At 28.3% G+C, this 14,566-nt stretch overlaps 1 protein-coding gene across 1 annotated transcript; it reads left to right on the top strand.

Moving 5' to 3' along the window:
• Positions 1-10,418: 10,418 nt before the first annotated feature.
• On the top strand, positions 10,419-14,437 carry OCT59_017047 (uncharacterized protein; the record flags this gene model as incomplete). Its single annotated transcript, XM_066146102.1, has 2 exons — positions 10,419-14,022; positions 14,421-14,437. The coding sequence occupies exons 1-2, from the start codon at positions 10,470-10,472 to the stop codon at positions 14,435-14,437; spliced, it is 3,570 nt and encodes a 1,189-aa protein (XP_066003827.1). The 5' UTR covers positions 10,419-10,469.
• Positions 14,438-14,566: the final 129 nt, after the last annotated feature.

Below are 14,566 nucleotides of genomic sequence, written 5' to 3'. Positions count from 1 at the left end.
CGAATCAAATAATGAATCTTACAACAAAATTTTTGAAGATTATTCACCTCCTCCGTATCAAGCCAACATGGATGCCAAAGAAAATCTGATCGATGATAATTTTTCATGGATTTTATTGTGAATAATGAACTACCGTATAACATACAATATCCCAGAAATGGCAACCAAATCTTTAATAAAGTTCATGAAAATAGTTCTAAACGAAATCGGTGGTGAAAATTTTAGACCTTTTCCAGATTCTCTTTACCTAGCGAAAAAAGTACTTGGCCTAAAAGACCGATTTCAGAGATTTGTTCCATGTACAAAATGCCACAAACTCTATAATAAACAGGATGTAGAAAACTTTCGTCAAAACGAGAGTTTATCGGTTATGAAATGCCACTATATTGAGTTTCCAAACTCGTCTCGCTGAGGTAAATGCACTTGCGATACACCTTTATCATGACAAATCGATGTTTCAAGAGTTCAAGCCAAATCAATATACCCATTTGCTGGATTTCGACAACAACTTTCTGATAAGTTTTGTCGACCTGAATTCAAGAAATCCCTCTGACATTGGGCAAATTGATCAAATTCGGATAATATTTTATCTGATATTTATGATGGACGAATATGGAAAGAATTCAAAGATGATGATTCATTAAATTTTTTCCGAAATGATGTTGCCAACTCACATCTTGGCTTCATGTTGAATGTTGACTGGTTTCAGCCATTTGATGAAACTAATCATAGTACCAAAGCTATTTATGCAGTTATCTGTAATTTGCCACATAACATACGATTTAAGCGAGAAAACTTGCTGCTCCTTGGAATGTTACTGGGTCCGAATGAAGTGAGTCTACATAAAATTAATCATTACCTTGCACCAATCGTTAATGAGCTAACATCACTCTGGGAAGGGATTATTCTAAATCGAACATACGAGCATCAGTTAGGAAAAAAAATTCGTGCAGCGTTGTTAATGGTATCGTGTGATATACCACTGCGAGAAAAATTTGTGGGCACGTTTCTGCATTGGTTTCTTGCCACTGATGCCAGAAAAAGGCAAATTATGAAAATCATCAGCATAATTTTGCTGGAATGGAAGATATGGAGAATTGGTTTGTTGCCAGGGATTCGAACGAACATCTCCAAAATGCACTTGGCTGGTGACGGTATAATTCAGATGCATCAAGAAAGAGATTCGTTATACAGACTGGAGTAAGATGGTCAGAACTACTTCGCTTACCTTATTTTGACCCAATTCGTTTTACTATCATTGATCCAATGCATTGTCTATTTTTAGGCATTGCAAAATAGATTGTGAAGCGAATTTGAGTTAATCAGGGAATCTTAACTTCAAGTATGCTCAATGAAGTTTAAAAACAAATGAATCGATTTCAAGTTCTGGTCGATTTGGATTGAATTCCTGGCAAAATCGACTGCAGGGAAGGCTTTTCTAACTTCACAGCTGACCAGTGGTGAAATTTTTTCACAATTTATGTCACAGTATCGCTTTAGGAACATCTCTCAGCTAAAGATAGAAAAATTCTGACACATTTTGTCAGAATTTGTTCAATATTGGTAAGTCAGATTATAAAATCCGACATGTTGCAGGAAGGCCATAGACGACTTGTTAAAATAATAAAGCTCATTGAGGTATAATATGGCAGGAATAAAATTACGCTGAATCTACATCTCTCGCTTCATTTGTCTGAATGTTGTCATGATTTCAGCCTATTGTATGCATTCTGGTGTTTTTCATTCGAACGCATGAATGGAATACTCGGTAAGATACACTAGCCTTTATTATTATTATTATTATTATTATTATTATTATTATTATTGGTTTATATTTTCTTTTAAATACAACCCTTAGGATCATTACCGAATAGTAACAGAAAAATTGAACCAGAACTAATGCGTCGATTAATGAATGATAGCTGAATCAAAGATATCATTACTTCTAGCGCTCAGATGAAAGGTCTTGAATTACTCGAAAATCATCCTACCGTTGGATCACTATCAGAAAATGACCAATTCGCTTCAGATGAAATGGAAAGGTTTTGGCTAAATTCAAAAAATATCCAGGAATCTACTGTTACTGGATGCGAAGCGTTCCTGGTGACCTACTTCCAAAAATGTAGTATTATTACAATCGATGCTCGATTTAATGATCGATTATTATATTGCTACATATAGTGTTTCGATCCGTTGCCGGGTTCAACCGGATAAACCCGGATAATTTTTTTTTTTAGGTATCCGGATAATTACGGTTTTTACCCGGATAAATATCCGGATAAAAAATGGTCGGATTGACCCGGAATCCGGATAAAAAATAAAAAAAAATTTTAAAAAAATTTAAATCATAACATTTCATATATTTTCAGATGAGTTAAAATATTATATATGATTTAATTTGATTACTTTAAATATTTTTTTTTATTGTTTTAATTATTTGTTAACCACAAGGAAAAATTTTAAGTTATGTCACAAGATTTGTCACATAATTTGAATTTAATATATTAAATTCGCGGCATTTATTATTGATTTGTTTTCAGATATAATGTGTTCTGTGGGTGGTGTTATTCCATGCTTAACAACAGATCCATCATATTTATAACTTTTTGTACATTTTCTCCATTATCTGATATAAACTGACAATATGCACGTATTTCTCCATTTTCACTTTGTTTTCTAACAAAATATTCCCATACCCAACTCACTTTTGTTTGTGGTTTAGTCATTGTAGTAGTTAGTTTAAAGGGATTTGGATTATTTGATATTTGACTTGTTAATTCAAGTACAGTTAACTTATTTTACTAGCACTTATCATCCTTTATTTTCCAAGTGTCCTAGATAATTTTTTAGGTCATCCTCTTTTTAGTATTAGAGCAATTTCTGTAACTTCATCACTGGACTCTTCATTTTCACTTAGAGTAATATAATCTTGAACGTTACTGTTTCCATAATTTTATGAATTATTTTCCACTATTCAAAAATATGTTTCAAGTGAAATTACAAAAAAATCCAAGAAAATGATTACAGTATTTATTTATTTTGGTTAGGGCTTAGGACTACATTAACTAACTGTACTTAAATTTATAAATAAAAAAATAAATGCTATAAATAAATTTTTATATCAATCCCACGAAATTTAATTGTCATAAATTTAATAAATGCCATGAATTTAGTAGTTAATTAAATGCCATATATTTAATTAAATAAATGCCACGAATTTAATTAATTAAATGCCACATTAAATTAAATGAATGCCGCGAATTTTATTTATTAAAAATGATCTACAATAAAAAAAATTTAAATAATTTTATCCGGATTTCGGTTTCTACCCGGATATATCCGGATTTTTATCCGAGTCGGATAATCCGGATAGAAACCGGATATTTTTTTTAATTTATCCGGATGACGGTTTCTGCCCGGATCGAAACACTAGCTACATATGAAATGTATAATTTCCAAAAACTATCTGATGCTATAGAGCAAGATGTGATAACTATTCGTGTAAAAATGGATAAATTTGGAAGATGTCGTATTGGATCTGAGGTGTTTGGCTCCGCATTGTCATTTCGACACATAAAAAGTTCATATGTATTAGCTAAATTCATAACGACTGATGGAGAAGTCGATCGTTATCCTGAACAAGTCCAGTATTATTTCAAGCATGAAATTGACTTGCCAAATAGACCTACTGAGCATTATTTGGCTTTTATTAGGTGGTACCGACCAGCAGACACAGCAAATATTCGGTATCATTTTAGTATTGATGATACTGAAGAAACGGAAACATGCAATGTTGAATTATGGAAAACAGATTTTTTTCCTGAAAGTAGGAATTGTATTATTCCAGTACACAACATTCTTTGCCGATTTGTACCCGCTAAATATAAAATTTCTTCTAACCGCAACGCAACTGAATATTTAGCGATAAATCCATTAAATCGCAAGTTTCACATTCGGTAATTTACTAAAAGCTACAGAATTTTTCTTTATAATAATTGTTTAATGAATTTTATGGAATTGGTTATATATTTAATAATAAATAATACGAATAAATTGATTTACAATAAAATTTGATGAATCTTTAACTTCAGTGTTTTCTTATTTTACTTATATGTCATTATTATTTATTGATATTAATTAAAATTAATTAAAAAATCGGTTAAAAATCATCAAAAAAGTTTTAAGTTGATCGTTGTTATTAATAAAAATTGATAAAAAAGAAGTATTGGTCGATTTATGGTTTTTTTTATGTTACAGCTCAACCAAAAATTGACCAAAAATCGACCAGTTGATTTATGCCGAAATTTTTCCAAATTTTGTAATTAGCCGAATGTGTGAAAAATCATGTGACAATGATGACAAACTTTTGACGAAAGGTATTAATGCCGAAAGAAATGATTTTGACCAGTGCCAGTCACATGAATTTATTTGTTGTTTACCAGTTATCATTATATGTAATACATACGCACTCTCTTTCTTTTCCTTTTTCACTTTCTTTTCCCTTTCTTTTTTTTATTTTTTAAATATTTTAAAAGCTTTAAAAAACTAGATAATATTTAATATTGACTTAGATATGAAGTATTATTTATAAAGTTGTGAATATTTTTCACATTTAACACTTTATTTTTGATAACAGATGTGTTTTTATCTAAAATTTATACCATATAATTTTACAAATAATCTGACTTTTATCAAATAAGCAAAGCTGTTTAACAGGTATAAAACTACTTAGATATTAATTTTCACCAAGCTAGCTTTGATATTTATGAAGTTATACTTATTTTTTGTGATATTTTTGTGCAGATACTTCATGGTGTAATTTAAGTAAAGCTCCACATGAGCCAGCTTGAGCCAAGCCACAGTCTGGCTCAGCTCAGCTTTAAAAAAAAAATTCTGGCCTGAGCCAGAATAAGCTGAGCCATAAAAATTTCAGCTCAAGCTAAAGTGAGCCGAGCTGAGCCATGAAAATCATGGCTTGAGCCAAGTCAGGCTTGAGCTTTATCTTCAGAAAAACATTTTGCAATGTTTTTTTATTAAAGCATTGAAATAAACGTTGTAAAATGTTTTTTTCTAATATAATATTATGAAAAAAACGTTTTCGCAACGTTTTTTATTAAAGAATTAAAAAAAATGTTGCAAAACATTTTTTTCTAATATAATATAGTGAAAAAAACATTTTTGCAACATTTTTTTATTAAAGAATTGAAAAAAATGTTGCAAAACATTTTTTCTAATATGATATAGTGAAAAAAATGTTTTCGCAATGTTTTTTTATTAAAGAATTGAAAAAAAATGTTGCAAAATGTTTTTTTCTAATGTAATATAGTGAAAAAAATATTTTCACAACATTTTTTTATTAAAGAATTGAAAAAAACGTTGCAAACCATTTTTTTCTAATGTAATATTATATAAAAAACGTTTTTGTAACATTTTTTGTATAATAATTTAAGCCAGCTCAAGCTTTTTGAGCTGAGTTTATTACTGGCTTGAGCTTTTTGAGCCAAGCCTATTACTGGCTCAAGCTCTTTTCAAGCTGGCTCGTGAGCCACTAAGCCAATTTAATCGTGGCTCAGCTCAGCTCAGATTGAAAAACTCAAGCCAGCTCGTAAACCAGCTTAGCTCATACAGAGCTTTAAATTTAAGCAATTTGGCTAAATAAAACTGGCCTTTATTAAATAAGTAAAGTTATTTAATGGGTATGGAACTACTTAGATATGAATTTTCACCAAGCTAGCTTGGATATTTGTAACATAGCAGGCTTTCCAATTTTTAAATAATCATATAATGACCAGCATATGTATTTATTTTTTGTTATGGTGCCATAATAAATAACTAAAATTCAAATTTTCTAGTAATTTTTAAATGACGTAATACTGACATAATTGATTGTGTATAGATATGTATTTTTATTGGTTGGATATTATATATATCGCAACAAATAGGCATATGATAACTGTACTAATTTATTTTAATTGTGTCACAAAAAATTTAATAGCGAAGGACGATAAAAAAAATTGATTTTTCAGATTTTGTATAAATATATTACAAAAGAATCTGGCTATTGGAGATGGAATCCAGAAGTTATAAACACTTGAACTTTATTATAAAACAAAAATAAGCATATTACATTTATATTATTTGGCTTTACAAAGAATTTTTGACAAAAAATAGTTGGAATCAAATAAAGATATATTTTGACACTCCAGGTTCTTCTTAAGTGTAAGTTTTAAAAGTTTTAAATAAGTTTTGTATCAAAAAAATTTTTTAATTAATAGAACTTATTACCAATTAAAGGATTAAATAGGATTTTTAGAAAATTTTTTTCTTTTATTAATAAACTAATTATTTCTTTTTTTAGGAGTTAACTTATAAATTTCATCAGTATATTCTATTGAAAAGCTTAAACAACATCCTTTAAATGAAGTGAAAGGAGTTTTATGACTACAATGATCAGTAAGTAATATAATTTAAATTTTGTGTCAGGTTTTGATTGTAATGACATTATCATTAATTTATTAACATACATATATGCTAAATAAATAATTTTATATTCATTTGAAATGTGTAAATGGGCTCTAATTTTAGAATCAAAAATCATGTAAATTGAATCATTAGATGAGGAGATATTTACGTTCAAATGTAATAGTTTATTTCAAATTGATTGTAAATGTGTTGAGCGTATTTATTAAAGAACCAATGATTCAATTAATGCAATTTTTAGCTTTTTGGATAGATCACATCCTCTCTTTTTAAATAAATATAAATTCATTTTTCTAGCATACATATATATTGGGTTATTTATGATTTTGCAATAGGAATTATAATTTAATTATTAATTTATATGGAAGGTACATATTAAAATTCTTGAATTTATTTCAGATTCTAATAAAATTTTCTTTACAAATATATTTTATTAATATTTATTAGTTTGCAAGATTTAAAGTATGATTATTATGTTAGTTTTTAAATCCACCAGTCATTTATATGTAAAATGCATTAAATTAAAAGTTACTACTTGTAAAAATCGGTCAATAATAACTCAATTTGATTAAAAATTTGTACGATTAAAATTTGCAATGTCTTGTAACGGCATTTTATATCATGTGATAAAATCGGAAAATGATTGGCAAATTAATGTGATAAATTAATAAGAAAGCCTGCTATGCTAACATTCGTGAAGTTATACTTATTTTTTGCAATGGAATTTACTGTGCGCGTATGTATTTTTTTATTTTATAACATAATTTCAGTACTTTAGTTAAACTAAACTGGCTTTTGTTAAATTAACATGAATGTTTCTGAATGAATAAAAGTATTTCTTGGTTTCTATAAAAATTTTTTGTATTTCATTTTTATTAAATTTAATAAAGAATATTCCTAACTATCACCGGGGGTGATGATCACCGGTGACTGAAATTATGATGATCGACCAGCATTAAAAATATAAAGTGCCGGTAAAAATTGATAATTCTGGCCAACGGTGATGATCACCCCCGGTGATTTGAAGTAAAAAACTTTAATAAAATACATATTAAACATTTTATTTTAATTTGAAATGTAATGTAATATTAAAAATATTAAAGATATTAAAGATATTGAAATTTTTCTTTTTTTTTTTTTGTTAAATATGAAATTAAAATATATTTTTTGAAGTTTTGCATTTTTTTTGTGTGAACGAAAAATATTTCTAAGACAAATGTTGCACAAAAAAAACATCCAATAAATTTTGTGGCTGATAATTTCAATTTTAAACCAATCATAATTAAGGAAAAGGGGTTTAAGAAAAGTGCCTAACGAAATTTCACATGATTAATATTAATAGTAAAAAAAAACACATACAATTGTCAATTTTATTTTTTCTTCACTCTTATTCTTTTATCTTGGTTTGATAGTGTGATGGTCCACCAGAAAGCTTGGCTCTCCCTCATTCCTTTTCCCTTATTTTACACCGTGGCAACACCCTAGCCTTTTTTTGTAAAATATGTATTAAATAAAAATATAAAATATAAACTATGATATAGGATTTTTGAAAGTTTTTTATTTTTTATTAAATTAATTTTATACTAATTGTCTTCTACTTTTTGATATTTATTTTAATGTGTTTATTCAATTAAACCTTAAATAACAAATAATTACCTTTAAATAAGGTAACAAGTATTCTTAATATTTCAGCATTCATGCATGCTTATCAAATAATTTTATATTCATTTGAAAGATGGGAACATACTCCATCTTAGTATTAATTAAAGATCATCTAGATTGAATCACTAGATGTAGAGATATCAACGATCAAAGTTAAAAATTAAAAATAAATATACCGAATGCATTTACTTAGCAACCATTGATTCAATTCATGTGCTTTTAGATTCATTGGATATTGTTTTCTCTTTTAAATAAATATAAATTCATCCATTTAGCTATATACATCAAGTTATTTAAAATTTTATCACAATAATTTTATTCCAATTTTTTATTGATATATTAAAAAAATCATATGACGATCAATTTTATTCACATCATCTGATATTGATCTATTATTTTTGTGCACCTGATGATTTGTGCTTATGTGGTGAAGTTGGTTTTTTTGATGCAAATGCCAAATTCCAGAAATTGACGCATATGTGTAGCAACTGTAACATGTAGGTATAGTTCAGAAAACTTGGTGGAACACTGGATGTCATCTGATGTCTTTGAATATGTTGGTAGTTTTCAATAAAACAAAGTGCTTTTGTCAGATGTTAAGTTGTTTACTATGTACTATAATACATTTATCCTATGGCGGATTGAATTTTATAGTAAAATCATGTGTAACATTGATAAAACTCGGTTTCTAAATTTAGAACCTTCCCTATGCTGACGATCATCAAAAAATAAATAATTGGATGACGTTCACGTGAACGGACAGAGAAATTATGGGATCGATTTTTTTTTCTCGATTGAAGAATGATGATGGTGCAACTAGAATTTTTTTACTTGATTCAATATAATAAGATTGTAACATAATAAACAATACGTTGACATTACGTTGTTATACTATTAATAAAAGTTTTAATTAACACTATTTTACACTATAATATATGCGTTTTTTATGTTGTTTTGGGCGTTTTCCAAGCGGTTTTCAACCAAATATATGCGTTTTCAGCTGCTAGTCGTCGGTTTGCATCGTTTCTAAGTGGGCGTTTATTGACAAACAGTTCGCCGTTTTACATTTTTGGTGATGAGTAAAACATGGCATATGTTGACACATTATAACTTCATGATGTTGATGATAGCTATCTTTAATTATATACTCCAACTCATTAGACGGACTGAAACTACTGCTGATGCAGTTCGATATCTTAGATAGGTGTTAAGTCTACGGTTATTGATGTCAATATATTTATTATATTTTATAATATCAGTATAGTTTACAATGTTGTCGAATCTTTTATTGGATAATTATTAGGGCTATCTGCAATAATTTGTTCAACGTGTTTTCGTAATAAATTAATTTAGCTTGAACAGAGCCTATGAGTGGTTAACCGATTGAGTTATACAATGACTGTTATTGGAATAAAACATTAGGTTTGTATTCCTACGATTCCACAAAAGAATGAAACCCCTTAAATGTGTTTCTGATTTGGGAAAATATGAGCTGTAGTACTATTTGAAGCCGTGAACGTTAATAGCCGAATCACGTGATCCAATAGATCGATCGTTAATGTGGGCGTTATGCATTGAGTCGTTGAGACCTTGTAATTTTTCAGAAGGTTAATTACCATTGTTTTAAATACTGTGAATTGTTGTATAGAAGTTTTATTGTTCCGTTGTTTTTAGAGTTCTCACTATCACTTATATTAAATGTATTATTATTGTAAGTATCTTTGGCTAACTGGGTGTCAGTGTATGAAGTAGCCTGCCCTATAAAAAGGAATGTTTAGAATATATACGTAAAATATACAATATACATAAAATGTCTATAGAATGTCCATAAAATATATAAAAAATACACAAAATGGGCTCACTGTATATAAAATGTACAAAAAAGTATATGAGTCCCTTTTGCATATATCCTATGTATTCTATGGACATTTAGACATTTTATGTATAATGTACATTTTATGTTTATTTTATGTATGTTTTTATGTTTTCTAAACATTCCTTTTTTATAGGGGCTGTTTAGTTTTTTTTGAAGGAAGAACAATAAGTGCCGCTTTGTTTGGGTTAACTGTTTTAATTTGGCAATTGATCGCTGAATTTAAAATCATGTGATAGAAATTCGTCGATTGTCACTCTTTCGGGCTATATTTTATCCGATGCACTGATCTGCGTTATGATTGTTTATTTAATTGTAATGTTGGACAAGAACAAATAGAAAGACGTATTGAATAAAAAAAAAAATTCTGTCAAAAAATTCGTCTAAAAATAAAAATTTTTAGTAAACTATCTGAATAGCCAAAATAAAAACAAAATTTAGGGATAAAAAAGCAATGCTTAATATAGAGACAGAAATGAATTGTAAAAAAGTCTTTAATCGGTATAAAACAGTAGTAAAAAATAGTAATAGAGAAGTTAAGAAAGTCTTTTGCTGGTATAAAAAAGCAGCAAAAAATGGTGATAAAGAAGCAATGTTTAATTTAGCCAATAGTTATAACAATGGAGTATTAACAGAAAAGAATTTAGAAAAAGCTTTCTATTGGTATCAAAAAGCAGCAGAAAATGGTAATGAAGTTGCAATGAATAGTTTAGCCAATAGTTATTATAATGGAGAAGGAACAGAAAAGAACTTAGAAAAAGCCTTCTATTGGTATCAAAAAGCAGCAGAAAATGGTAATGAAGTTGCAATGAATAGTTTAGCCAATAATTATTATAATAGAAAAGGAACAGAAAAGAATTTAGAAAAAGCTTTCTATTGGTATCAAAAAGCAGCAGAAAATGGTAATGAAGTTGCAATGAATAGTTTAGCCAATAGTTATTATAATGGAGAAGGAACAGAAAAGAACTTAGAAAAAGCCTTCTATTGGTATCAAAAAGCAGCAGAAAATGGTAATGAAGTTGCAATGAATAGTTTAGCCAATAATTATTATAATGGAAAAGGAACAGAAAAGAATTTAGAAAAAGCTTTCTATTGGTATCAAAAAGCAGCAGAAAATGGTAATGAAAAAGCAATGTCTAATTTAGCTATATGTTATTTAAATGGAGAGGGAACAGAAAAGAATTTCAAAAAAGCTTTTTATTGGCATCAAAAAGCAGCAGAAAATGGTAATGAAGTTGCAATGAATAGTTTAGCCAATAGTTATAAAAATGGAGAAGGAACAGCAAAGAATATCAAAAAAGCTTTTTATTGGTATCAAAAAGCAGCGGAAAATGATAATGAAAAAGCAATGTATAATTTAGCCACATGTTATTTAAATGGAGAAGGAACAGAAAGGAATTTAGAGAAAGCCTTTTATTGGTGTCAAAAAGCAGCAAAAAATGGTTATACCAATGCAATGTTTAATTTAGCCAATAGTTATAGAAGTGGAGAAGGAACAGGAAAGAATTTAAGCATGGCCTTTTATTGGTATAAAAAAGCAGCCAAAGATGATGTTAAAGAAGCAATGTTTAATTTAGCTATATGCTATGAAAATGGAAAAGGAACCGAAAAGAATTTAGAAAAAGCCTTTTATTGGTATCAAAAAGCAGCAGAAAATGGGTATACTGATGCAATGTTCAATTTAGCTATATGCTATATAAATGGAGAAGGAACAGAAAGGAATTTAGAAAAAACTTTTTATTGGTATCAAAAAGCAGCAGAAAAAAACCACATTAATGCAATGTTTAATTTAGCTGTATGTTATATAAATGGACAAGGAACAGAAAAAAATTTAGAAAAGGCTTTTTATTGGTATCAAAAAGCGGCAGAAAAAGATTATATTAATGCAATGTTTAAATTAGCCGTATGTTATATAAATGGACAAGGAACAGAGAAGAATTTAGGAGAAGCTTTTTATTGGTATCAAAAAGCAGCAGAAAAAGATCATATTAACGCAATGTTTGGTTTAGCCACATGTTATAGAAATGGAGAAGGAACAGAAAAGGATTTTGAAAAAGCTTTTTATTGGTATCAAAAAGCAGCAGAAAATGATAATGAAAAAGCAATGAATAATTTAGCTACATGTTATTTAAATGGAGAAGGAACGGAAAGGAATTTAGAAGAAGCCTTTTATTGGTATCAGAAATCAGCAGAAAATGGAGATGAAAAAGCAATGTTTAGTTTAGCTATATGTTATTTAAATGGAAAAGGAACAGAAAAGAATTTAGAAAAAGCCTTCTATTGGTATCAAAAAGCAGCAGAAAATGGTATTAAAGAAGCAATGTTTGGTTTAGCCATATGTTATAGAAATGGAGATGGAACAGAAAAAAGTTTAGAAAAAGCCTTTTATTGGTATCAAAAGGCAGCAGAAAATGGCGATGAAAAAGCAATGTTTAGTTTAGCTATATGTTATAAAAATGGAGAAGGAATAGAAAAGAATTTAGAAAAAACTTTTTATTGGTATCAAAAAGCAGCAGAAAAAGACCATATTAAAGCAATGTTTAATTTAGCTATATGTTATAGAAATGGAGAAGGAACAGAAAAAAATTTAGAAAAAACCTTTTATTGGTATCAAAAAGCTGCAAAAAATGGAGTTAAAGAAGCAATGTTTAAATTAGCCATATGTTATACAAATGGAGAAGAAGTAGAAAAGAATTTAGAAAAGACCTTTTATTGGTATCAAAAGGCAGCAGAAAGTGGAGTTAAAGAAGCAATGTTTAATTTAGCTATATGTTATAGAAATGGAGAAGGAATAAAAAAGAATTTAGAAGAAGCCTTTTATTGGTATCAGAAAGCAGCAGAAAATAATGTTAAAGATGCAATGTTTAATTTAGCTATATGCTATAGAAATGGAGAAGGAACAGAAAAGAATCTAGAAAAAGCTTTTCATTGGTATCAAAAAGCAGTGGAAAAAGATCATATTAATGCAATGTTTGGTTTAGCTACATGTTATAGAAATGGAGAAGGAACAGAAAAGGATTTCAAAAAAGCTTTTTATTGGTATCAAAAGGCAGCAGAAAAAAATTATATTAATGCAATGTTTAATTTAGCTATATGTTATGAAAATGGAGAAGGAACAGAAAAAAATTTAGAAAAAGCCTTTTATTGGTGTCAAAGAGCAGCAGAAAAAGATCATATTAATGCAATGTTTGGTTTAGCTATATGTTATAAAAATGGAGAAGGAACAGAAAAAAATTTAGAAAACTCTTTTTATTGGTATCAAAAAGCAGCAGAAAAAGATTATATTAATGCAATGTTTGGTTTAGCTATATGTTATAGGAATGGAGAAGGAACAGAAAAGAATTTAGAGAAAGCTTTTTATTGGTATCAAAAAGCAGCAGAAAAAGGTTATACTAATGCAATGTTTAATTTGGCCAATAGTTATGGAAATGGAGAAGGAATAAAGAAGAATTTGGAAAAAGCCTTTCATTGGTATCAAAAAGCAGCAAAAAATGGAGATGAAAAAGCAATGTTTAATCTTGCCATATGTTATTTAAATGGAGAAGGTACAGAAAAAAATTTAGAAGCAGCCTTTTATTGGTATCAAAAATCAGCAGAAAAAGATGATGAAAAAGCAATGTTTAGTTTGGCTGTTTGTTATTTAAATGGAGAAGGAACAGAAAAGAATTTAGAAAAAGCTTTTTATTGGTATCAAAAAGCAGCAGAAAAAGATCATATTAATGCAATGTTCGGTTTAGCCATATGTTATAGAAACGGAGAAGGAACAGAAAAGAATTTAAAAGAAGCCTTTTATTGGTATCAAAAAGCAGCAGAAAATGGTGATGAAAAAGCAATGTCTAATTTAGCTATGTGTTATTCAAATGGAGAAGGTACAGAAAAGAATTTAGAAAAAGCTTTTTATTGGCATCAAAAAGCAGCAGAAAGTAACAAAGTAAATTCCGGAAATGAGGTTGAATTATGTAATGAATGCAAACAACCATATACTGATTATCAGTGGTGTCTACAATGTAATGCTAAACGATTTCAACAAGATTTTTCAAAGTGGACTAGTAAAAATGAATTTATTGATAAATTTATTCAAGAAGCACAACTAAATGCTAAAAATAATTATGAAATATTAGAATGGATACCTTATAATAAATTGTCAAGCATTAATTATTATGATAAAGGAGGATTTAGTGAAATTTATAAAGCTATTTGGTCAGATGGACCTATTTATAGTTGGAATTTTAGTAAACAACAATGGAATAGATGTAATTTTCAAACAGGTTATGAGGTCATTCTTAAAACGCTTAATAATTCATCAACTTTAAATAATAAATTTCTGAATGAGGTATGGTACTTATATTTAATAGCAAATTTTATTTTTTTGCAAAAATTTAATAATTTTTTATCATTTTTATAGTGGAAATATCATTATAATTGTCAGAAAAAATCATTTTCAAAATTTATTCAATTTCTTGGAATTACCCAAAATCCAAATAATTTAAATTATATAATAGTTATGAGTTATGCAAAAAAAGGAAGTTTAAGAAAATGTTTATCTAATAT

The sequence above is a fragment of the Rhizophagus irregularis genome, chromosome 25, assembly GCF_026210795.1.
Source record: "Rhizophagus irregularis chromosome 25, complete sequence".
Taxonomy (NCBI): domain Eukaryota; kingdom Fungi; phylum Glomeromycota; class Glomeromycetes; order Glomerales; family Glomeraceae; genus Rhizophagus; species Rhizophagus irregularis.
Note: the sequence above shows the minus strand (reverse complement) of the source record. Positions and strands in the feature narration are given on the sequence as shown.